The sequence below is a fragment of the Eriocheir sinensis genome, chromosome 26, assembly GCF_024679095.1.
Source record: "Eriocheir sinensis breed Jianghai 21 chromosome 26, ASM2467909v1, whole genome shotgun sequence".
Lineage (NCBI taxonomy): Eukaryota > Metazoa > Arthropoda > Malacostraca > Decapoda > Varunidae > Eriocheir > Eriocheir sinensis.
In genome coordinates, this window is record NC_066534.1 from 69,971 (window position 1) to 94,148 (window position 24,178).

At 59.0% G+C, this 24,178-nt stretch overlaps 1 protein-coding gene and 1 long non-coding RNA gene across 8 annotated transcripts in view; both read left to right on the plus strand.

The window, feature by feature from the left end:
* Positions 1-2,364: 2,364 nt before the first annotated feature.
* The window catches only part of LOC127003651 (protocadherin Fat 1-like), a 33,618-nt gene continuing 11,804 nt past the window's right edge, over positions 2,365-24,178 (plus strand). Inside the window, exons 1-4 of one of the 3 annotated variants that reach the window (XM_050870557.1) lie at positions 2,365-2,573; positions 3,392-3,527; positions 5,658-5,818; positions 8,380-8,594. In XM_050870557.1, the coding sequence (XP_050726514.1) occupies positions 2,547-2,573; positions 3,392-3,527; positions 5,658-5,818; positions 8,380-8,385 (330 nt within the window). In that variant the 5' untranslated portion in view covers positions 2,365-2,546 and the 3' untranslated portion in view covers positions 8,386-8,594. Of the gene's footprint in view, positions 2,574-3,391; positions 3,528-5,657; positions 5,819-8,379; positions 8,595-24,178 lie in introns of those variants that run through there. The other 2 variants (XM_050870556.1, XM_050870555.1) reach the window with 2 other exon arrangements.
* LOC127003652 (uncharacterized) lies at positions 5,946-7,249 on the plus strand. 5 transcript variants are annotated; one of them, XR_007757181.1, is made up of 4 exons: positions 5,946-6,072; positions 6,561-6,659; positions 6,858-6,956; positions 7,155-7,249. It is a non-coding gene; the product is annotated as an uncharacterized LOC127003652 (long non-coding RNA). The 5 variants fall into 5 exon arrangements; XR_007757178.1 differs by having other exon boundaries at positions 5,961-6,072; positions 6,462-6,659; XR_007757180.1 differs by lacking the exon at positions 5,946-6,072 and adding an exon at positions 6,247-6,263 and having other exon boundaries at positions 6,462-6,659.

Sequence of the window (24,178 nt, forward strand, 5' to 3'; positions counted from 1 at the left end):
CTCGTACCGTGAACCTAAGAAACACATATTTGCCAAGGTTTTCATAGGAGTTGTGGGCATTTCCAGGGGTAGTTTTATGACCCTGGTGGTAGTGTGACCCTTCCTCTGTACCATGAACCTAAGGAAACACACATTTGACAAGGCTTTCCTAGGAGTTGTGGGCATTTCCAGGGGTAGTTGTGTGACCCTGGTGGTAGTGTGACCCTTCCTCTGTACTGTGAACCTAAAGAAACACACATTTGACAAGACTTTCCTAGGAGTCATGGGCATTTCCAGGGGTAGTTTTGTGACCCTGGTGACAGCTTGACCCTTCCTCTGTACTTTGAGCCTAAAAAATCACTAAGGAAAACTCGACTGAGCTCCATTTTGCCCTTTGAAATTTGTTGAAGTGAGGGTCAAATAGTTACACATGGTTACCCTGTTCACTTATATAGCCTGTGGTAATTAAAGGGAGTGATCCAGAGGTGCGCGCGGCCTCAGTGCTCATCTTCGGAGTAATAATTTTTTTTTTTTTACAACAAAGGAGGCAGCTCAAGGGCACACAAAAAAGAAAACAATGATAAAAAAAAGCCCGCTACTCGCTGCTCCCAAAAAAGAAACAAAAGAGGTGGCCGAAAGAGAGGTCAATTTCGGGAGGAGAGGTGTCCTGATACCCTCCTTTTGAAAGAGTTCAAGTCGTAGGCAGGAGGAAATACAGATGAAGGAAGATTGTTCCAGAGTTTACCAGCGTGAGGGATGAAAGAGTGAAGATGCTGGTTAAGTCTTGCATAAGGGGTTTGGACAGTATAGGGATGAGCATGAGTAGAAAGTCGTGTGCAGCGGGGCCGCGGGAGAGGGGGAGGCATGCAGTTAGAAAGTTCAGAAGAGCAGTCAGCGTGGAAATATCGATAGAAGATAGAAAGAGAGGCAACATCGCGGTGGAATTTAAGAGGTAGAAGACTATCAGTAGGAGGAGGAGAGCTGATGAGACGAAGAGCCTTAGACTCCACTCTGTCCAGAAGAGCTGTGTGGGTGGAGCCCCCCCACACATGAGATGCATACTCCATACGAGGGCGGACAAGGCCCCTGTATATGGACAGCAACTGTGCAGGGGAGAAGAACTGGCGGAGACGATACAGAACGCCCAACCTCGAGGAAGCTGATTTAGCGAGAGAGGAGATATGAAGTTTCCAGTTGAGATTTTGAGTTAAGGATAGACCGAGGATGTTTAGTGTTGAAGATGGTGACAGCTGAGTGTTGTCAAAGAATAGGGGATAGGTGTTTGGAAGATTGTGTCGAGTTGATAGGTGGAGAAATTGAGTTTTTGAGGCATTGAAGGACACAAGGTTCCTTCTGCCCCTGTCGGAAATGATAGCAAGGTCTGAGGTTAAGTGTTCTGCAGCCTCCAGTCTGGGGTTGTGTACTTCCTGTTGAGAGGGTCTTCTATTGAAAGAAGTTGAATAATGCAGAATGGAGTCGTCGGCGTATGAGTGGACAGGACAGTTTGTTATGGAAAGAAGATCATTGATGAATAACAGGAAGAGAGTGGGTGATAGGACAGAGCCCTGTGGAACACCACTGTTGATAGGTTTAGGGGAAGAGCAGTGACCGTCTACCACTGCAGAGATAGAACGGCCGGAAAGGAAACTGGAGATAAAGGAACAGAGAGAGGGATAGAATCCGAAAGAGGGCAGTTTAGAAAGCAAAGACTGGTGCCAGACTCTATCGAAGGCTTTCGATATGTCTAGCGCAACAGAGAAATTTTCACCGAAACGGCTAAGAGAGGATGACCAAGAGTCAGTTAAGAGAGCAAGAAGATCGCCAGTAGAACGCCCCTTGCGGAATCCATACTGGCGATCAGATAGAAGGTTAGAAGGGGAAAGGTGCTTTTGAATCTTCTGGTTAAGGATTGATTCAAAAGCTTTAGGTAGCGAGGTCATTCTTTGTTGATTTATATTGAAAGACATTCTAACTTAACCTACCCCAACAAAGCCTTTAATGATTACCAAACGCTTGACCCAGAAAACTCGTATTTGTTTCCTTACTAATGAGACTTTCTATATAACAATGTGAGGTCATTCTTTGTTGATTCATATGGAAAGACACCCTAAACTTAACCTAACCTAACAAAGCCCTGAATAGTTACCATACATCTTGACTCAGAAAACTCATATTTGCTTCCTTAGTAATGAGACTTTCTATATAACAATGTGAGGTCATTCTTTGTTGATTCATATGGAAAGACACCCTAAACTTAACCTAACCTAACAAAGCCCTGAATAGTTACCAAACATCTTGACTCAAAAAACTCATATTTGCTTACTTAGTAATGAGACTTTCTATATAACAATGTGAGGTCATTGATTTATACCATACAGACTTCACCCCTTCCCAGGCAATCTATACACTGAGACACCCCTGGATTGTGAGTCCCTGCCCGTGCACAGCCTCAAGGTGCCTGTGATGGACGAGGGGGGCCGGGCCAGCTTCACGGCGGTGCATGTGCCGGTGCGCGACAGGAACGAAAACCCACCAGTCTTTACGCTGCTGGAGTACCAGGCACTGACATGGCTCCCAGGACGATCACTCTCAAGGTGGGGAACAGGGAGGAGAATATAGGGAAACAGGAAGAGAAGCAGAGAGAAAAAAAGAGATGAGGAAGAGGAAGAGAAAAATCAAGCAAAAAAAAAATAGAATGAAGACTAAATTAATGAAAAAAATGTAAGATTGCAGGGAAGAGGATGAAGGCTGTGTTTGTATTCCCTAGTGGTAGTGTGGCAAGGCTTATGTACCATGAACGTCCAGAAACACTCATTAGAAGCTGACTATCTCCTGCGTGGCCTTGCGAAATAGTTGTTGAGACAGATGAAGGTCTTACATAAGTACCCTCACCTAGCTACTCATTTTGGCTGTTATGCTGTGTCCATTCTCTGTAAAGGGCCATTAGGTTTACTATATAATCCATTGTTTATTTGGCCAGCACACAGTGAGGTCGTTTTCTCTTTTCTAACCTACATATATATCCCTCTTAAGAACCTGTAAGTGTAATATTTTTTGTCTATGCCCTTTACCTAGCTACTCATTTTGGCTGTTATGCTGTGTCCATTGTCTGTCAAGGGCTATGAGGTTTACTATATAATCCATTGTGTATTTGGCCAACAGTGAGGATGTTTTCTCTTTTCTAACCTACATACATATCCCTCTTAAGAACCTGTAAGTGTAATATTTTTTGTCTCATTTCCCTTAGCTAGCTGCAGAATTTGGTTGTCACATTATGTCTATGCTCTCCATCACAGGTTGAGGGCAGTGACGCAGGTGAAGGAGTGAACAGTGAAAGAGAGCGAGGATACATGCCTTAATTTCAATGCACCCTTTCCTAGCTACTAATTTTGGCACATTCTCTCCATCACAGGTTGAGGCCAGTGAAGGGGTCAACAGTGAAGTGAGGTACTGCATGTATGAAGCCAACAGTTCCGAGGCCCTGGAGCTCTTCCCGGTCAACCCAACCACCGGCGAGGTCACTGCGGCCCAGAGCATCCACAGCCAAGGTAATTCATCCAAGACTCACTCGCAGGCAGGGGCGTAGAGTCAGTTTTTCATCATCATCATCATCATCGTTTAACGTCCATTTATTCCCTATGGTGGGCGGGATATGAGTCTCCTCCACTGTTGCCGGTCCATAGCTATTTCTTCCGTGATGTTCAGTCTCCTCATATCTTCCTCCATGTCTTCCTTGGCCTTCCTGCTGGTCTTCTACCCTCTACCTCAAAGTTCACTGCACGTCAGATGTTCATTTTGTACCTACATTTTCTCTGTGTCATCATTTTCCTTCATAACAGTTAGTATTTCTGTGTTCTGAGTCTTGTTATTTCTCTGGTATGTTCATTTTCTGTCTTTATTTTCTCTGTGTCATCATTTTCCTTCATAACAGTTAGTATTTCTGTGTTCTGAGTCTTGTTATTTCTCTGGTATGTTCATTTTCTGTCTTTATTTTCTCTGTGTCATCATTTTTCTTTGTAACAGTTAGTATTTCTGTGTTCTTCCAATTTTGTATCTTGATCTGCCTTCTTTACTGTAAAAAGTGTGAGTTTGGATGCACAAGTTATTACTGTATATAGAGAGACTGTTCCATTAGTCCTACAAGCATCAATGAACTTCCAGAATCTTACAGAGAATGAATGTACCAGTTTTATCTTCCAATTTTGTATCTTGATCTCCCTTCTTTACTGTAAAAAGTGTGAATTTGGACGCACAAGTTATTACTGTATATAGAGAAACTGTCAGAGCTGGGACTACCGATTGACATTTGGGATCGGTACTACCGGCGGTAGATTACTGCTACCGATACCGATCATTCGGTATTTTGAAGAAACTACCGAATACCGCTACCGATCGCATGATTGGCAGTCAATCGGTATCGTTAGATTGAAAAAGATCTCGCGTGACTTTTGTGTTAAGACTTAAGAGAAGACGACCCCGGCAAAATGAAACGGACAAGTTTCAACACGTTCGAGCGCATCTATGGGAAGCAGTTAGCAGGAAATTCCAGGTATTACTTTGACGTCATCACGCTTAGCCAATCACCGGCCGTTCTGGGCGTTCTCAGCCAATCAGAGGCAGCCACGACCTAGCAGATTCTCGCTCCCGCCAAAAGTTTTGGCGGGAGCCCCACTCGTGTTTGGCCTGCCGACGCGAGTAGCCTACACCTACGCTCTAGCTCCTACGCTCTCGACAACGTGCTCAGCCTCATCGCCTAGTGTTTTAAGTGGCAGTGTTTTTAAGTCCACCCCGCGCAGCAGCACTTAATCGTTTTGTGCTTTTAACTTTTCAAGTGATTTTCCTTTTTTAAACTTTATTTTACATTAAAAAAGTTTTTTAATCTACCGATACCGAATCTATACCGATCGGTAGATTTCTGAAAAATCTACCGATCTACCGATACCGATTGGACGCGGCTCGCTACCGACTACCGATACCGGTGGTAGATTTTTTCTACAGAATCCCAGCTCTGGAAACTGTTCCATTAGTTCCATAAGCATTGATGAACTTCCAGAATCTTACAGAGAATGAATGTACCAGTTTTATCTTCCAATCTTGTATCTTGATCTGTCTCCTTTACTGTAAAAAGTGTGAGTTTGGACGCACAAGTTATTACCATATAAAGAGAAACTGTTCCATTAGTTCTATAAGCATCAGTGAACTTCCAAAATCTTACAGAGAATGAATGTTCCAGTTTTATCTTCCAATTTTGTATCTTGATCTCCCTTCTTTACTGTAAAAAGTGTGAGTTTGGACGCACAAGTTATTACTGTATATAGAGAAACTGTTCCATTAGTTCCATAAGCATCGGTGAACTTCCAAAATCTTACAGTGAATGAATGTACAAGTTTTATCTTCCAATTTTGTATCTTTATCTCCCTTCTTTACTGTAAAAAGTGTGAATTTGGACGCACAAGTTATTACTGTATATAGAGAAACTGTTCCATTAGTTCCATAAGCATCGGTGAACTTCCAGAATCTTACAGAGAATGAATGTACCAGTTTTATCTTCCAATTTTGTATCTTGATCTGCCTTCATGACTGTTAAAAAGTGAATTTGGACGCACAAGTGATTACCATATAAAGAGAGACTGTTCCATAAGTTCTATAAGCATCGGTGAACTTCCAGAATCTTACAGAGAATGAAATGTACCAGTTCTTCATCCGTGGTGAGGATAGCGGCTCCCCACACCACCACGCAGATGTGCTGGTTACCATCTTCCTGCTGCCCCCGCACGAGGACCCCCGCACTGTGCCAGGAAGCATGCACAGTTCTTCATCAGGGAGGACGCCCCAATCGGTGAGCACCCACACCAAGCAGTATTATCACACACACACACATACATCAATGGACTTGGAGGTCATACACTCATTTCTCAGATAACACATTAACCCGTCTGCTGCAAATGGCACGGATTTGGCTTTCACTGGTAGCCTGGTAACATATACTCCCAGGTCTTTCTCTGCCTCTGTGGTGGATAATGGAGTGTTTCCCATGTGGTATTGGTGTGCTGGATATCCCTTCACTGGTAGCCTGGTAACATACACTCCCAGGTCTTTCTCTGCCTCTGTGGTGGATAATGGAGTGTTTCCCATGTGGTATTGGTGTGCTGGATATCCCTTCACCTGGTAACATACACTCCCAGGTCTTTCTCTGCCTCTGTGGTGGATAGTGGAGTGTTTCCCATGTGGTATTGGTGTGCTGGATATCCCTTCACTGGTAGCCTGGTAACATACACTCCCATGTCTTTCTCTGCCTCTGTGGTGGATAGTGGAGTGTTTCCCATGTGGTATTGGTATGTTGGATATCCCTTCACTGGTAGCCTGGTAACATACACTCCCAGGTCTTTCTCTGCCTCTGTGGTGGATAGTGGAGTGTTTCCCATGTGGTATTGGTATGTTGGATATCCCTTCACTGGTAGCCTGGTAACATATACTCCCAGGTCTTTCTCTGCCTCTGTGGTGGATAGTGGAGTGTTTCCCATGTGGTATTGGTGTGCTGGATATCCCTTCACTGGTAGCCTGGTAACATATACTCCCAGGTCTTTCTCTGCCTCTGTGGTGGATAGTGGAGTGTTTCCCATGTGGTATTGGTGTGCTGGATATCCCTTCACTGGTAGCCTGGTAACATACACTCCCAGGTCTTTCTCTGCCTCTGTGGTGGATAGTGGAGTGTTTCCTATGTGGTATTGGTGTGCTGGATATCCCTTCACTGGTAGCCTGGTAACATATAGTCCCAGGTCTTTCTCTGCCTCTGTGGTGGATAGTGGAGTGTTTCCCATGTGGTATTGGTGTGCTGAATATCCCTTTACTGGTAGCCTGGTAACATATAGTCCCAGGTCTTTCTCTGCCTCTGTGGTGGATAGTGGAGTGTTTCCCATGTGGTATTGATGTGCTGGATATCCCTTCACTGGTAGCCTGGTAACATACACTCCCAGGTCTTTCTCTGCCTCTGTGGTGGATAGTGGAGTGTTTCCCATGTGGTATTGGTATGCTGGATATCCTTTCTCTGGTAGCCTGGTAACATATACTCCCAGGTCTTTCTCTGCCTCTGTGGTGGATGGTGGAGTGTTTCCCATGTGGTATTGGTGTGCTGGATATCCCTTCACTGGTAGCCTGGTAACATACACTCCCAGGTCTTCCTCTGCCTCTGTGGTGGATAGTGGAGTGTTTCCCATGTGGTATTGATGTGCTGGATATCCCTTCACTGGTAGCCTGGTAACATACACTCCCAGGTCTTTCTCTGCCTCTGTGGTGGATAGTGGAGTGTTTCCCATGTGGTATTGGTGTGCTGGATATCCCTTCACTGGTAGCCTGGTAACATACACTCCCAGGTCTTTCTCTGCCTCTGTGGTGGATAGTGGAGTGTTTCCCATGTGGTATTGGTGTGCTGGATATCCCCTCCCAAGGTGCAGGACTTTACATTTTTCTTCATTGAATTGTAGCAGCCACTTTTTGTCCCATTCCTGTAACTTGGTGACGTCTTCTGGTAGGAAATCCACACTCAAGGGGTTAAAATTTGTAATAATACATAACGTTTTACATAGCAATCATTATCTTGCTGGGACTCTAAGTAACCCTAGGCCAGTAAGAATGGAACGGTAGAAAGGTGCGCTGGTCTGCTATGGGCATAACTAAGGCTCAGAGGGTAGCAAAAAACAAAGTATGGAAGTGATATTCAGCTTGGAGATATAGGAAAAGGAAGGTACAAGGCCACTATAAACTATACATTTCTTACACATTCCAAATCACTCTGCAATATATATCAATGACCTGTTAGTTAAGGGTGAAGGAAGCAGAATTATAGGAAGTGGAGAGGGTGTATACAGGAAGACTTGGCACTGATGGGAGTGGATGAGCATCAGGCAGAAGACAGCATAGAATGGAGGAGAGCCATAAAGCATCCAACCGCTCAGGAATATATACCAATAACCTGTTAGTTAAGGGTGAAGGAAGCAGAAGGATAGGAAGTGGAGAGGGTGAATACAGGAAGACTTGGCACTGATGGGAGTGGATGAGCATCAGGCAGAAGACAGAGTAGAATGGAGGAGACCCATAAAGCATCCAACCGCTCAGGAATATATACCAATAACCTGTTAGTTAAGGGTGAAGGAAGCAGGATAGGAAGTGGAGAGGGTGGATACAGGAAGACTTGGCACTGATGGGAGTGGATGAGCATCAGGCAGAAGACAGAGTAGAATGGAGGAGACCCATAAAGTGCAGAGTGAAAATGGACGTTAAACAAGATGATGATGAACCTGTTAGTTGGATTTTACAGCTGAAAATTGAATCAGTCTTTGGCGAGTGGGTGTGACGCTCTCATTCTCCGCAAGCCCTCACGCCGCCCCCTTTCTGCCACAGGTGTGATAAGCATAGGCGCTGAGGTGGACTTTGGGCACGTGCAGCAGGTGGTAACGATGGTCGTGGCCACAGACGGAGGGGTGCCGCCACTGTCCGCCACGGCCCTGGTCAATTTAACGATCACCGATGTGAACGACAACTCCCAGGTCTTCACGCTGCCGTCCTGCACCGCCACGGTCAGGGAGGATGCACTGCAGGGGGCCAGTGTGCTGCAGGTTTGCAAGTGCCTCTTCTTCCAATGAACCTCCTCCTCCTCCTCCTCCTCTTCCTCCTCCTCCTCCTTTGTCTCATCTGACCTCAATGCATTCCCTTCCTTTTCCCCTCCACCACACAGCCTTTAGGCCTGCCCAACAGCCTCCTCCTTTGCCCTAACCACTAAATTCTTAACTCTTGAATAGTCTGTTAGCCTTTTTGTTAGCTGTTTTTTACTTTTCTAAGTAGTTGGTGTTCAGTGTTATAGTTAATGTTTAAGGCGCGAACTGCTGTCTCACGTCAGGTCCGGTGTACCGTTGCCTGCTACACACTGAACCTTCGAGTCACACCTGGACACAAAACTGTCGCAGAGAAACACTCATCCGTTGCGTGACAATTAATTGCCAGTGTCGTTACCCTCGGCACGCCTTTGAGACGGGTGGGGTTTACAACAATAGATAAGGTTGTGTGAAAAGAGGTAATGTTATCCGTAGTCTCCTAATAGTTACAATGTGATAACAAGGACAAGTCTGGAGAACCTTAGAAGCATCGGCAGTCAGCACCACTAACTCCTAATACTCCGTTTTTCAGGTCTACAGTACTATAAAAGAAAATCCTGTCACCAAGCTGTGAAATCACTGTTGTAACAAATCTCACTGAAATATGTAACTCCAGCATAATTGATTAAAGTAATTCCAGCATTAATAAACATCAAATTAAAAAGACAAATTTCCACCTATCCCCCGCTCGTAACGAACGTGGATGACTGACATCGTTGACGCCAAAAATAATTCCCGTAACGGGTAACAGTGGTATGTCAAGCAAAGGGTAAGTAAGACTTGTCTGCTTACTTCCAAAGCTTACAGATATTCACATGCTGGTTACAATAAAAGTTAGGGGCAGCATCTGCTCAAGTTAAGTCTGTTAGTGCAGAGAAAAAGTCTGTTTTAAGCAGAAGCACATGAGGTTCAAGGTTAAATTGTACCTATCCCTATGTTAGTCTACACCCTCGGTTATTACGGCTCCAATTAAATTAAGAAGACTGACTGCCTTGCATCAACTCAGCAATAAAAGAAAATAGTGGGTTAGAGTGAAAAGTATTACTCAAGCACTCCCCTTCTCGCATGAAAAAGATGCAGGCAAAAGCTTAGGAACCAAACATAAATTAGTAGATGCGAGGATGCAGGTTATAGTCGTGTGGTGGAAAGATACACAAAGCAGCGTCAGGCTGAACCTCAAGCCGGCGCTAGTCTTTGGAGACGATCACTATGCACCATTCTGTGCGAAAAAAAAAGATCGTGAAGCTCAAATTTCCAACCACCTATTTATCTGACTATTTCTGCCTAAACCACGGGTAAAAGAACACACCAAGGATTTTTTTTTTTTTTTTTTATTATTATTATTACCGCTGGTGACACCCAAAAAGGTTTAGGTCAGAGGGTCGAAGGCCCCCCTCCCTGACAAATGTGTCGACGGCAAAAGAAAAAAAAGGCCCATAAAAGTTGGCTGATAAAACCGTGTAGGTTGCCAGTGGGGCTGTAGTCAAGGGATACTGCACTCCTTCGAAGAGGAACTTTAAGGACAATCATGTACATAAGGAACTCTAGTAATAATCTAGCATTAGCTACAGTAATGGTTTCTCCATCTGTCTAGTTTCCCTGATTAAAACACGAGATCAAATCAGTAGATAGCCTATTGGCGTCCACTGGCCTATTAAAAAGGCCTGGTTTGCACAGTGTCCACAGCAAAATTTACACCCTTTACGAGGCTGTGTTGCCCATCTTCCCCAAGTGTTTCAAGAAAAAGTGACCGAAACGCATCATAATCCTTCCGTCCTGTGAACGCGCTCCTGTTTATGAGGACCGGCGTTCCCATTCCCGGGATTGACCTTCGAGCGGCTGAGAGATATTTCATCTCCCGGATTTGACACGAATGAAATGTCCATGACAATCTCACTTTGAAACAAGAAGTCCCTGGCCGAATAATCTGCCTCCCTTGCTACCCTGGGAAAGGCCTAACTGCTGTTGCTGTTAGCGGGTGATTAGGGGCAGAAGCCATTGTGGGATTAGTATAGGTGAGTACCTCTTGGTTGCTCATGCAGCGTAGAAGAAGGAGGAGGCGCCCTTTGAAGACTGCTCCAACCCCTTACATGAGAACAGTTGCCGTTATCCTTGACGGCACTGTTCTTTCTCTCTGCCCACCCCTCATAGTCCTCGGTGAGAGCTTGTCACAGCGGGTCAGGTTTCTCTGCCATTAAAAGAGTTACTAGTAAAATGAGTAAAATGGTAAAAGAAAAAAAAATATTGCTGCAAAGATAATTAAAGTAATAATTATTCACCGCTAAGTATGTGCTCACTCCTCCCCGATGCTTCTAAAATGCATAATAAAAGAGGAAAAAGAATAATGAGTGAGGCTTAGCAAGACAAAACTTCTCCACTGTGCAATAAAACACATAAAAGAAAGGAGAAAAGAAAATGAATGATTATACATAAAATGCGTAACAATGTTACTCAAGAAAAATATTAAACATCCACACACCAGAAAAATCAACAGCTGAAAAATCTAATAGATAAGACGCGGCCCCACAAACACGTGAACATAATAATAGTAATTCACCTGAAATACTGTTGCCAGTGGTGTAATTACTGAAACCGTATCAATGAGTGTCAGCTATAATGTGTTAAAAACCTCGAAGACAGCAACTCGATGCCCCACTACTCAGCACGCTCGCGTCCTTCCCTCGCCGGTGGCAAGGGCAGGGCTGCAGGGGTGGCAGGGTCTGTCCCCGTCTGGTAGCAGGGGAGGTGTGGTGGCGGGCAGACAATATCCCACCAGTCACCCTCAAAGGTCCGAGTTGCCTGGCGAAGATAAAGTCACCTACGACGAGTTGTGTCGTGAGGAAGAAACAAGTGCCTGGACACCTCAAGGAAACTTGGTTGTGTGGAGGTCTTGGCGAGGCCTTGGGCTGTGTGGAGGTGCGGGGCGGGGCGCGTGGGCTGTGTGGAGGTGCGGGGCGGGGCGCGCGGGCTGTGTGGAGGTGCGAGGCGGGGCGCGCAGGCTGTGTGGAGGTGCAAGGCGGGGCGCGCGGGCTGTGTGGAGGTGCGGGGCGGGGCGCGTGGGCTGTGTGGAGGTGCGGGGCGGGGCGCGTGGGCTGTGTGGAGGTGCGAGGCAGGGCGCGCAGGCTGTGTGGAGGTGCGAGGCAGGGCCTGGGCTGTGTGGAGGTGCAGGGGCGCGTGGGCTGTGTGGAGGTCAGGGGGCGGGCGTGGGCTGTGTGGAGGTGCAAGGCGGGCTGTGGGCTGTGTGGAGGTGCGGGGCAGGGCGCGCAGGCTGTGTGGAGGTGCAAGGCGGCTGTGTGGGCTGTGTGGAGGTGCGGGGCAGGCGGCGCGGGCTGTGGAGGTGCAAGGCAGGCCTTGGGCTGTGTGGAGGTCGAGGCAGGGCGCAGGCTGTGTGGAGGTGCAAAGCAGAGGCCTTGTGGGCTGTGTGGAGGTCTGAGGCAGGCGCAGGCTGTGTGGAGGTGCAAGGTGGTATGTGGGCTGTGTGGAGGAGTCTGGGCCTTGTGGGTTGTGTGGAGGCAAGGCGGGGCTGTGTGGAGCTGTTGAGGCGGGGCTGGGCTGTGTGGAGGTCGAGGCAGGCGCTGGCTGTGTGGAGGTGCAAGGCAGGGGTAGCATGGGCTGTGTGGAGGTGCAAGGCGGTAGCGTGGGCTGTGTGGAGAGTGGGAGGCCTTGTGGGCTGTGTGGAGGTGCAAGGCAGGCTGTGGGCTGTGTGGAGGTGCAAGGCGGGCGCATGGGCTGTGTGGAGTGCAGGGGCGCGTGGGCTGTGTGGAGGTCTGAGGCAGGCGCGCCGGCTGTGTGGAGGTGCAAGGCGAGTGTGGGCTGTGTGGAGGTGCAGGCGGGGCGTGTGGGCTGTGTGGAGGTGCGGGGCAGGGGCGTGGGCTGTGTGGAGGTGCAGGGGCAGGCGCGTGGGCTGTGTGGAGGTCAGGGCGGGGTGCGTGGGCTGTGTGGAGGTGCAGGGCAGGCGCATGGGCTGTGTGGAGCTGCAAGAGTTGTGGGCTGTGTGGAGGTCTTGGTGGCGTGGGCTGTGTGGAGGTCTTGGGCGTGGCGTGGGCTGTGTGGGGTGCAGGGCGGGGCGCGTGGGCTGTGTGGAGGTGCGGGGCAGGCGCGCAGGCTGTGTGGAGGCACAGGGGCAGGAGGCTGTGTGGAGGTGCGAGGCGGGGCGCGTGGGCTGTGTGGAGGTGCGAGGCAGGGCGCGCAGGCTGTGTGGAGGTGCGGGGCGGGGCGCGCAGGCTGTGTGGAGGTGCGGGGCAGAGGCATGGGCTGTGTGGAGGTGGGGCAGGCGCAGGCTGTGTGGAGGTCTGGGGCAGGCGCGCAGGCTGAGTGGAGGTGCGGGGCAGGGCGCGCAGGCTGTGTGGAGGTGCGAGGCAGGGCGCGCGGGCTGTGTGGAGGTGCGGGGCAGGGCGTGCGGGCTGTGTGGAGGTGCGGGGCAGGGCGCGCAGGCTGTGTGGAGGTCTTGGGGCAGGCGCAGGCTGTGTGGAGGTCTTGGGGCAGGCGGCATGGGCTGTGTGGAGGTGCAGGCAGGCGGCGCAGGCTGTGTGGAGGTGCGGGGCAAGGCGCGTGGGCTGTGTGGAGGTGAGGGCAGGCCCTGTGGGCTGTGTGTGGAGTGCAGGCGGGCAGGGCGCAGGCTGTGTGGAGTCAAGGGGCAGGGCGCGTGGGCTGTGTGGAGGTGCAGGGGCAGGCGCGTGGGCTGTGTGGAGGTGCTTGGGCAGGCTGGCGTGGGCTGTGTGGAGGTGCGGGGCAAGGCGCGTGGGCTGTGTGGAGGTGCGGGGCAGGGCGCGAGCAGGCTGTGTGGAGGTGCGGGCAGGCGCGTGGGCTGTGTGGAGGTCTGGGGCAGGCGCGTGGGCTGTGTGGAGGTGCAGGCAGGCAGTGCGCGGGCTGTGTGGAGGTGCGAGGCGGGGTCTGTGGGCTGTGTGGAGGTCTTGAGGGCAGGGGCGCGTGGGCTGTGGAGGTCGCGAGGCAGAGGCGTGGGCTGTGTGGAGGTGAGGCAGGCGCGTGGGCTGTGTGTGGAGGTGCAGGGTGGCGTGGGCTGTGTGGAGGTGCGAGGCGGGGTGCGCGGGCTGTGTGGAGGTGCGGGGCAGGGCGCGTGGGCTGTGTGGAGGTGCGGGGCAGGGCGCGTGGGCTGTGTGGAGGTGCGGGGCAGGGCGCGTGGGCTGTGTGGAGGTGCGGGGCAGGGCGCGTGGGCTGTGTGGAGGTGCGAGGCGGGGCGCGCAGGCTGTGTGGAGGTGCGGGGCAGGGGTCTGGCTGTGGAGGTCAGGGCAGGGCGCGTGGGCTGTGTGGAGGTCGCGGTGGCGCGCAGGCTGTGTGGGGTGTGAGGGCAGGGGTGCAGGCTGTGGAGGTGTGGGGCAGGGGCGTGGGCTGTGTGGAGGTCTGGAGGGCTGGCTGGGCTGTGTGGAGGTCTTGTGTAGGGTCTGTGCGGGCTGTGTGGAGGTCTGAGGCCCAGGGGCGTGCAGGCTGTGTGGGTGCAAGGCGGGGTATGTGGGGCTGTGTGGAGGTCTGAGGCAGGCGCGTGGGCTGTGTGGAGGTGCAGGGGCAGGGGCACGTGGGCTGTGTGGAGGTGCAGGCAGGCGCGTGGGCTGTGTGGAGGTCTTGGGGCCAAGCGTGGGCTGTGTGTGGAGGTGCGGGGCGGTGTGCAGGCTGTGTGGAGGTCTGGGTAGGCGTGCAGGCTGTGTGGAGGTGCAAGGCAGGGAGTGCAGGCTGTGTGGAGGTCTGAGCAGGTGGGCTGTGTGGAGGTAGGCTGGGCTGTGTGGAGGTGCAGGGGCAGGGCGTGCAGGCTGTGTGGAGGTGCAAAGAGGCGAGGGTGGGCTGTGTGGAGGTGCAAGGCCAGGCCTTGGGCTGTGTGGAGAGTCTGGCAGGGGCGGGCTGTGTGGAGGTGCTGGTGAGGCTGGGCTGTGTGGAGTCTGAGGCGTGGCAGGCTGTGTGGAGGTCTGGGGCAGGGGCGTGGGCTGTGTGGAGGTCTGGGGCAGAGGCGCGTGGGCTGTGTGGAGGTGCAAGGCGGGCCTTGTGGGCTGTGTGGAGAGTGCAGGGCAGGCGTGCGGGCTGTGTGGAGGTGCAGGGGCAGAGTGGCGTGGGCTGTGTGGAGGTGCAAGGCGGGCGCGCAGGCTGTGTGGAGGTGCAAAGGCGGGGCCCGGGCTGTGTGGAGGTGCAGGGGCAGGCGGCGCGGGCTGTGTGGAGGTGCAAGGCCTGGGGCAGGGCTGTGTGGAGGTGCTGGGGCAGAGGCCTTGGGCTGTGTGGAGGTGCGGGGCAGAGGCTGCGCGGGCTGTGTGGAGGTCTGAGGCAGGCGCATGGGCTGTGTGGAGGTCTGGTTCAGGCTGGCGTGGGCTGTGTGGAGGTCGCGGGGCAGGGCTGCAGGCTGTGTGGAGGTGCAAGGCAGAGCGTGGGCTGTGTGGAGGTGCAGGTAGGCGCGTGGGCTGTGTGGAGGTGCAAGGCAGAGGCGCGTGGGCTGTGTGGAGGTGCAGGCAGGGCACGTGGGCTGTGTGGAGGTCTGGGGGCAGGGCGCGTGGGCTGTGGAGGTCTGAGGCAGGGGCGGCGCTGGCTGTGTGGAGGTGCAGAGGCAGGGCCATGGGCTGTGTGGAGGTGCAGGGCAGGGCGCGTGGGCTGTGTGGAGGTGCAGGCAGGCGCGTGGGCTGTGTGGAGGTGCAGGGGCAGGCGCGTGGGCTGTGTGGAGGTGCGGGCAGGGCGCGTGGGCTGTGTGGAGGTGCAGGGCAGGTGGCGTGGGCTGTGTGGAGGTGGGGGCAGGCGCGTGGGCTGTGTGGAGGTGCAGGGGCAGAGCGCGTGGGCTGTGTGGAGGTCTGGGGCAGGCGCAGGCTGTGTGTGGAGGTGCAGGCGGGGTCTGTGGGCTGTGTGGAGGTGCGGGGCAGGGCGTGCGGGCTGTGTGGAGGTGCGGGGCAGGGCGCGCGGGCTGTGTGGAGGTGCAAGGCGGGGCGCGCAGGCTGTGTGGAGGTGCAAGGCGGGGCGCGCGGGCTGTGTGGAGGTGCGGGGCAGGGCGCGCGGGCTGTGTGGAGGTGCAAGGCTGGTGGCTGGCTGTGTGGAGGTCTGGGGCAGAGGCGCGGGCTGTGTGGAGGTGGGGCAGGCGCGTGGGCTGTGGAGGTGCAGGGGCCAGGCCTTGGGCTGTGTGGAGGTGTGGAGGCAGGCATGGGCTGTGTGGTCTGGCCAGAGGCGCACGGGCTGTGTGGAGGTGCAGGGGCAGGCGCGTGGGCTGTGTGGAGGTGCAGGGCAGGGCGCTGGGCTGTGTGGAGGTGCAAGGCGGTATGGGCTGTGTGGAGGCAGGGCAGGGCGTGGCTGTGTGGAGGTCTGAGGGCAGGGCGCCAGGCTGTGTGGAGGTGCAAGGCGGGGTTGTGTGAGGAGGGCAAGGCGGGCCTGGGCTGTGTGGAGGTGGGCAGCAGGGCTGGGCTGTGTGGAGGTGCAAAGGTGGGGCCAGCGGGCTGTGTGGAGGTCGCAGAAGGGGGCTGTGTGTGGAGTGTGTGGAGGCTGTGTGGAGTCTTGGGCTGTGGAGGTGCGGGGCAGGGCGCGTGGGCTGTGTGGAGGTGCGGGGCAGGGCGCGTGGGCTGTGTGGAGGTGCGGGGCAGGGCGCGCGGGCTGTGTGGAGGTGCAAGGCGGGGCGCGCGGGCTGTGTGGAGGTGCGGGGCAGGGCGCGCAGGCTGTGTGGAGGTGCAAGGCGGGGCGCGCGGGCTGTGTGGAGGTGCAAGGCAGGGCGCGTGGGCTGTGTGGAGGTGCGGGGCGGGGCGCGTGGGCTGTGTGGAGGTGCAAGGCAGGGCGCGTGGGCTGTGTGGAGGTGCGAGGCAGGGCGCGTGGGCTGTGTGGAGGTGCAAGGCAGGGCGCGTGGGCTGTGTGGAGGTGCGGGGCAGGGCGCGTGGGCTGTGTGGAGGTGCAAGGCAGGGCGCGTGGGCTGTGTGGAGGTCTGAGGCAGGGGCGTAGTGGGCTGTGTGGAGGTCTTGGCGGAGCGCAGGCTGTGTGGAGGTGCAGGCGGGGTGCACGGGCTGTGTGGAGGTCTTGGGGCAGGTAGCGTGGGCTGTGTGGAGGTGCAGTGAGGCCTGGCATGGGCTGTGTGGAGGTGCAGGTGAGGTGCAGGGCTGTGTGGAGGTCTGTGGGGCATGCAGGCTGTGTGGAGGGTGGGCGTGGGCTGTGTGGAGGTGCAGGGCAGGGGCGCGTGGGCTGTGGAGGTGCGGGGCAGGGCGCGTGGGCTGTGTGGAGGTGCGGGCAGGCGCGTGGGCTGTGTGAGGTGTGGGGGCAGGGCAGCGTGGGCTGTGGAGGTCTTGGGGCAGGTAGCGTGGGCTGTGTGGAGGTCACGGGCAGGCGGGCTGTGTGGAGAGTGCGAGGCAGAGGCGGCGCAGGCTGTGTGGAGTCTTGGGGCAAGGCGTGGGCTGTGTGGAGTGCGGGGCAGGGCGCGTGGGCTGTGTGGAGGTGCGCGGCAGGGCGCGAGGGCTGTGTGGAGGTCTGGGGCAGTGGCGTGGGCTGTGTGGAGGTGCGGGGCAGGGCGCGTGGGCTGTGTGGAGGTGCGGGGCGGGGCGCGTGGGCTGTGGGGAGGTGCGGGGCGGGGCGCGGGGGCTGTGTGGAGGTGCAGGGCAGGCGCGCAGGCTGTGTGGAGGTGCGCGGGGTCTTGGGCTGTGTGGGAGTCTGAGGCAGAGTGGCGTGGGCTGTGTGGAGGTGCGGGGCAGGGCGTGCGGGCTGTGTGGAGGTGCGAGGCAGGGCGCGTAGGCTGTGTGGAGGTGCAAGGCCGGGCGCGTGGGCTGTGTGGAGGTGGGGCAGGCGCGTGGGCTGTGTGGAGTGCGGGGCAAAGGCGCGTGGGCTGTGTGGAGGCTGGGGCGTGGGCTGTGTGGAGGTCAGGGGCAGGGCGCGTGGGCTGTGGGGTCAGGGCAGGGCGTGGGCTGTGGAGGTGCAGGCGTGGCGCGCAGGCTGTGGGTGCAGAGGGCGGGTGCTGTGGGCTGTGTGGAGGTCGGTGCGAGGCTGGGCGCGTGGGCTGTGTGGAGGTGCAGTAGGCGCAGGCTGTGTGGGGTGAGGCGGGGCCACAGGGCTGTGTGGAGGTCTGAGGCAGAGCGTGGGCTGTGTGGAGGTCGGAGGCAGGGCTGTGTGGAGGTGAGAGGCGGGGAGCGCCGGCTGTGTGGAGGTGCGAGGCGGGGCGAGCAGGCTGTGTGGAGGTGAAAGGCGGAAGGCGGGCTGTGTGGAGGTGCAGGGGCAGGCGTGGGCTGTGTGGAGGTGCCGCGTGGGCTGTGTGGAGGTGCGGGGCAGGGCGCGTGGGCTGTGTGGAGGTGCGGGGCGGGGCGCGCGGGCTGTGTGGAGGTGCGGGGCGGGGTGCGCGGGCTGTGTGGAGGTGCGAGGCGGGGCGTGCAGGCTGTGTGGAGGTGCAAGGCGGGGCGCGCAGGCTGTGTGGAGAGTGCAGGGCAGGGCGTGCAGGCTGTGTGGAGGTGCAAAGGCAGGCGCTGTGGGCTGTGTGGAGGTGCAAGGCCAGGCCTTGGGCTGTGTGTAGGTGCGAGGCGGGGCGTGCAGGCTGTGTGGAGGTGCAAGTGCCCAGGCTGTGGGCTGTGGAGGTGCAAGTGGGCCTTGGGCTGTGTGGAGGTCTTGAGGCCTTGGCTGTGTGTGGAGGTCTTGGTGGTATGGGCTGTGTGGAGGTCTGGTGAGCCCCTTGGGCTGTGTGGAGGTGGGGCAGGGCGCGTGGGCTGTGTGGAGGTCTGGGGCAGGCGCGTGGGCTGTGTGGAGGTGCAAGGCAGGTAAGCTGTGGGCTGTGTGGAGTCTGGGGCAGGCGTGCGGGCTGTGTGGAGTGCGGGGCAGGGCCTTGTGGGCTGTGTGGAGGTGCAAGGCAGGCGCAGGCTGTGTGGAGGTGCAAAGGCGCGGGCTGTGTGGAGGTCTGCAGGGCAGGGCAGCAGGCTGTGTGGAGGTGCAAAGGGGCCAGCGCAAGGGGCTGTGTGGAGGTCTTGGGCAGATAGCGTGGGCTGTGGAGGAGTCAGGGGCAGGCGGCCTTGGGCTGTGTGAGGCAGGCGTAACAGGCTGTGTGGAGGTCTGGTGAGGCAGTGGGCTGTGTGGAGGTGCAGGGCAGGGCGCATGGGCTGTGTGGAGGTGCGGTTCAGGGCGCGTGGGCTGTGTGGAGGTGCGGGGCAGGGCATGGGCTGTGGAGGTGCAAGGCAGGGCGCGTGGGCTGTGTGGAGGTCGCGGGTGCGTGGGCTGTGTGGGTGCAAGGCAGGGCGTGGGCTGTGGAGGTGGAGGCAGCGTGGGCTGTGTGGAGGTGCGAGGGCAGGCGGCGTGGGCTGTGTGGAGGTCGCGAGGCAGGCGCTGGCTGTGTGGAGGTGCGGGCAGGCGCGCAGGCTGTGTGGAGGTGCAGGGCAGGCGTGGGCTGTGTGGAGGTGCAGGGGGCGCGTGGGCTGTGTGGAGGTGCAGGGGCAGGGCGCGTGGGCTGTGTGGAGGTGCAGGGCAAAGCCGCGTGGGCTGTGTGGAGTGCAGGGGCAGGGGCGTGGGCTGTGTGGAGGTCTGGGGCAGGCCAGCGTGGGCTGTGGAGGGTGCGGGGCGCGGCGTGGGCTGTGTGGAGGTCGCGGGCAGGGCGCGGGCTGTGTGGGGCAGGGGTATGCGGGCTGTGTGTGGAGGGCAGGGGCGTGCGGGCTGTGTGGAGGTCTGGGGCAGGCGCGGGCTGTGTGGAGGTGCAAGGCGGGGCGCCCAGGCTGTGTGGAGGTGCAAAGGTGTGTGGAGGCTCGCAGGCTGTGTGGAGGTGCAAGGCAGGTATGGGCTGTGTGGAGGTCTTGGGGCAGGCCTTGGGCTGTGTGGAGGTGCAGGGGCAGGGCGTGGGCTGTGTGGAGGTGCGGGCCAGGGCGCTGGCTGTGTGGAGGTCGCGAGGCGGGTGGGCTGTGTGGAGGTCTGAGGCGCGCACGGGCTGTGTGGAGGTCTTGGGGCAGGGCGCGTGGGCTGTGGAGGTCGGGGCAGGGCGCGTGGAGGGCTGTGTGGAGGTGCAAGGGCTGTGGGCTGTGTGGAGGTGGGGCAGGGCGGGCTGTGTGGAGGTCTGAGGCAGGGCCTTGGGCTGTGTGGAGGTGCAAGGCGGGGCGCGCAGGTTGTGTGTATGTGCAAGGCGGGGCGCGCGGGCTGTGTGGAGGTGCGGGTCAGGGCGCGCAGGCTGTGTGGAGGTGCAAGGCGCGGGCTGTGTGTGGAGGTCTGAGGGCAGGGCGCGTGGGCTGTGTGGAGGTGCGGGGCAGGGCGCGCGGGCTGTGTGGAGGTGCGAGGCAGGGCGCGCAGGCTGTGTGGAGGTGCGAGGCGGGGCGCGTGGGCTGTGTGGAGGTGCGAGGCAGGGCGCGGGGGCTGGGTGGAGGTGCGTGGCAGGCGCGTGGGCTGTGTGGAGAGTGCAGGGGCAGGGCGCCTTGGGCTGTGTGGAGGTGCAAGGCAGGGGCGTGGGCTGTGTGGAGGTCAGGGGCAGGCGGCGTGGGCTGTGTGGAGGTGCAAGGCAGGGCGCGCGGGCTGTGTGGAGGTGCAAGGCAGAGGCGCGTGGGCTGTGTGGAGGTCTGCAGGCGAGGCAGCGTGGGCTGTGTGGAGGTGCAGGCAGGGCGTGGGCTGTGGAGGTGCGAGGCAGGGCACGTGGGCTGTGTGGAGGTGCAAGGCAGGGCGCGTGGGCTGTGTGGAGGTGCGGGGCAGGGCGCGTGGGCTGTGTGGAGGTGCAAGGCAGGGCGCGTGGGCTGTGTGGAGGTGCGAGGCAGGGCGCGTGGGCTGTGTGGAGGTGCGAGGCGGGGCGCGCAGGCTGTGTGGAGGTGCGGGGCGGGGTGCGCGGGCTGTGTGGAGGTGCGGGGCAGGGCGCGTGGGCTGTGTGGAGGTGCGAGGCGGGGCGTGCAGGCTGTGTGGAGGTGCGGGGCGGGGTGCGCGGGCTGTGTGGAGGTGCGAGGCGGGGCGTGCAGGCTGTGTGGAGGTGCAAGGCGGGGCGCGCGGGCTGTGTGGAGGTGCGAGGCAGGGCGTGCAGGCTGTGTGGAGGTGCAAGGCGGGGCGCGCGGGCTGTGTGGAGGTGCAAGGCGGGGCGCGCGGGCTGTGTGGAGGTGCGAGGCGGGGCGCGCGGGCTGTGTGGAGGTGCGAGGCAGGGCCTTGTGGGCTGTGTGGAGAGGCCTTGTGGGGCTGTGTGGAGGTGCAAGGGCCTTGGGCTGTGTGGAGGTGCAGGGCGGGTGTGTGGGCTGTGTGGAGGTGCGAGGCTTGGCTGTGGGCTGTGTGGAGGTGCGGGGCAGGCGTCACGGCTGTGTGGAGGTGCGCAGGGCAGAGTGTGGGCTGTGTGGAGGTGCAAGTGGGCCCAGGCTGTGTGGAGGTGTGGGGCGGGGTGCGCGGGCTGTGTGGAGGTGCGGGGCGGGGCGCGAAGGCTGTGTGGAGTCTGGAGGGCAAAGGCGCGTGGGCTGTGTGGAGGTGCAGGGCAGGCGCGTGGGCTGTGTGTGGAGGTGCAGGGGCAGGCGCGTGGGCTGTGTGGAGGTGGGGCAGGCGGCGTGGGCTGTGTGGAGGTGGGGCCAGGGCGCATGGGCTGTGTGGAGGTGCGGGGCGGGTCTGTGGGCTGTGTGGAGGTCAGGGGCAGGGCGCGTGGGCTGTGTGGAGGTGCAGGGCCCAGCAGGCTGTGTGGAGGTGCGGGTGGGTGCACGGGCTGTGTGGAGGTCAGGGGCAGGCTGCGTGGGCTGTGTGGAGGTGCAGGGGGCGTGCAGGCTGTGTGGAGGTCTTAGGGCGGGTGCGCGGGCTGTGTGGAGGCCCAGTGGTGCAGGCTGTGTGGAGGTGCAAGGCATGTGGGCTGTGTGGAGGTGCGAGGCGGGGCGAGCCGGCTGTGTGGAGGTGCAAAGGCAGGGGCTGGGCTGTGTGGGAGGTGCAAAGTGGCTGGGGCTGTGTGGAGGTGCGAGGCAGGGCGTGCAGGCTGTGTGGAGGTGCAAGGCGGGGCGCGCGGGCTGTGTGGAGGTGCAAGGCGGGGCGCGCGGGCTGTGTGGAGGTGCAAGGGGGGCTGCCTTGTGGGCTGTGTGGAGGTCTGGTGAGGTGTGGGCTGTGTGTGGAGGTGAGGTAGGCGCACGGGCTGTGGAGGTGGGGCAGGGCCGCGTGGGCTGTGTGGAGGTGGGGCAGGGCGCGTGGGCTGTGTGGAGGTGCAAGGCGAGTATGGCTGTGTGGAGGTGGGGCAGGGGCGTGCAGGGCTGTGTGGAGGTCTGAGGCAGGCGCGGGGCTGTGTGGAGGTGCAAGGCGGGGCGCGCAGGTTGTGTGGAGGTGCAGGGGTAGGCTGTGTGGAGGTGCAGGGGCAGAGGCGCAGGCTGTGTGGAGGTGCAAAGGCGGGGCCTTGTGGGCTGTGTGGAGGTGCAGGGCAGGTATGTGGGCTGTGTGGAGGTGGGGCAGGGCTGGGCTGTGTGGGAGTGAGGCAGGGCGCATGAGGCTGTGTGGAGGTGCAGGGCAGTGGGCTGTGTGGAGGTGGGGCAGGTAGCGTGGGCTGTGTGGAGGTGGGCAGGGCGTGGGCTGTGGAGGTCTGGGGCAGGGCCTTGGGCTGTGTGGAGGTGCAAGGCAGAGTGCGTGGGCTGTGTGGAGGTGCTGGGCAGGGCGCGCGGGCTGTGTGGAGGTGCAAGGCAGGGCGCGAGGGCTGTGTGGAGGAGGTGCAAGGCAGGGCGCGTGGGCTGTGTGGAGGTGCGGGGCGGGGCGCGCGGGCTGTGTGGAGGTGCAAGGCAGGGCGCGTGGGCTGTGTGGAGGTGCGAGGCAGGGCGCGTGGGCTGTGTGGAGGTGCAAGGCAGGGCGCGTGGGCTGTGTGGAGGTGCGGGGCAGGGCGCGTGTCCTGTGTGGAGGCGCGGGTGGGCAGGCGCGCAGGCTGTGTGGAGGTGCAAGGCAGGGGCCCCGTATGGGCTGTGTGGAGGTGCAAGGCAGGCGTGGGCTGTGTGGAGGTCTTGGGGCAGGGCGCGCAGGCTGTGTGGAGGTGGGGCAGGGCGTGGGCTGTGTGGAGGTGCAAGGCAGGCTGGCGTGGGCCTGTGTGGAGGTCGGGGCAGGGCGCAGGCTGTGGAGGTAAAGGCGGGGCCTGGGCGGGCTGTGGAGGTGCGGGGCAGGGCGTGGCTGTGTGGAGGTGCAGGCAGGGGCTGCAGGCTGTGTGGAGGTGCAGGGCAGGGCCAGGCTGTGTGGAGGTCTGGTGGCCGCGCGGGCTGTGGAGGTGCGGGGCAGGGCGTGCGGGCTGTGTGGAGGTGCGGGGCAGGGCTTTGGGCTGTGTGGAGGTGCAAGGCTGGCGCTGGGCTGTGTGGAGGAGTGCAAAGGCGGGTGTGGGCTGTGTGGAGGTGCAGGGCAGGCGCGCAGGCTGTGTGTGGAGGTGCAAGGCGGCCTTGTGGGCTGTGTGGAGGCTTGGGGCAGGCCCAGGGCTGTGTGGGAGTGCTGAGGGCGCTGGCTGTGTGGAGGTGCGGGGCAGGGCGCGCAGGCTGTGTGGAGGTGCGAGGCGGGGCGCGTGGGCTGTGTGGAGGTGCGAGGCAGGGCGCGTGGGCTGTGTGGAGGTGCGGGGCAGGGCGCGTGGGCTGTGTGGAGGTGCGGGGCAGGGCGCGTGGGCTGTGTGGAGGTGCAAGGCAGGGCGCGTGGGCTGTGTGGAGGTGCGGGGCGGGGCGCGTGGGCTGTGTGGAGGTGCAAGGCAGGGCGCGTGGGCTGTGTGGAGGTGCGAGGCAGGGCACGTGGGCTGTGTGGAGGTGCGGGCAGAGTGCGTGGGCTGTGTGGAGGTCTCGAGGCAGGCGCTGGCTGTGTGGAGGTGAGGCAGGGCGCAGCAGGCCATGTGTGGAGGTGCGGGGCAGGGGCTGGCGTGGGCTGTGGAGGTCTGGGTGGGGCAGGCGCCGTGGGCTGTGTGGAGGTGCGGGGCAGGGCGCGTGGGCTGTGTGGAGGTGCGGGCAGTGGCGTGGCTGTGTGTGGAGGGTGGCTGCAATGAGGGCGGAGGCCCAGCGTGGGCTGTGTGGAGGTGCAGGGCGTGGGCTGTGGGTCAGGTGGAGGTGCGGGCAGGGCGCAGGCGCGTGGAGGCTGTGTGGAGGTGGGGCAGGGGCGTGGCTGTGTGGAGGTGCAGAGGCAGGCGGGGCTGTGTGGAGGTGCAGGCAGGGCGCGGGCTGTGTGGAGGTGCAAGGGGGCAGCGGGCAGGGCTGTGTGGAGGTCTGGGGCAGGGCGCAGGCTGTGTGGAGGTGCGGGGCGGGCTGTGGAGGTCAGGGGCAGGGCGGGCTGTGTGGAGGTGCGGGGCAGGGCGTGGGCTGTGTGGAGAGTCTTGGGGTGGCTGTGTGGAGGTGCTCGGCGGGGCGCGCGGGCTGTGTGGAGGTGCGGGCGGGCGCGCAGCTGTGTGGAGGTGCGGGGCAGGCGCGTGGGCTGTGGAGGTGCGGAGCAGGTGGCGTGGGCTGTGTGGAGGTGCAAGGCAGGGCCTTGTGGGCTGTGTGGAGTCGGGGCAGGGCGTGGGCTGTGTGGAGGTGCAAGGCAGGGCTGGCTGTGTGGAGGTGCAGGGCAGGGCGCAGGTTGTGTGGAGGTGGAGGCAGGCCTGGGCTGTGTGGAGGTGCAGGGCAGAGGCTGCGTGGGCTGTGTGGAGGTGCAAGGGCAGGGGCGGGCTGTGTGGAGGTGCTTGGGGCAGGCTGTGCTGTGTGGAGGTGCGGGGCAGA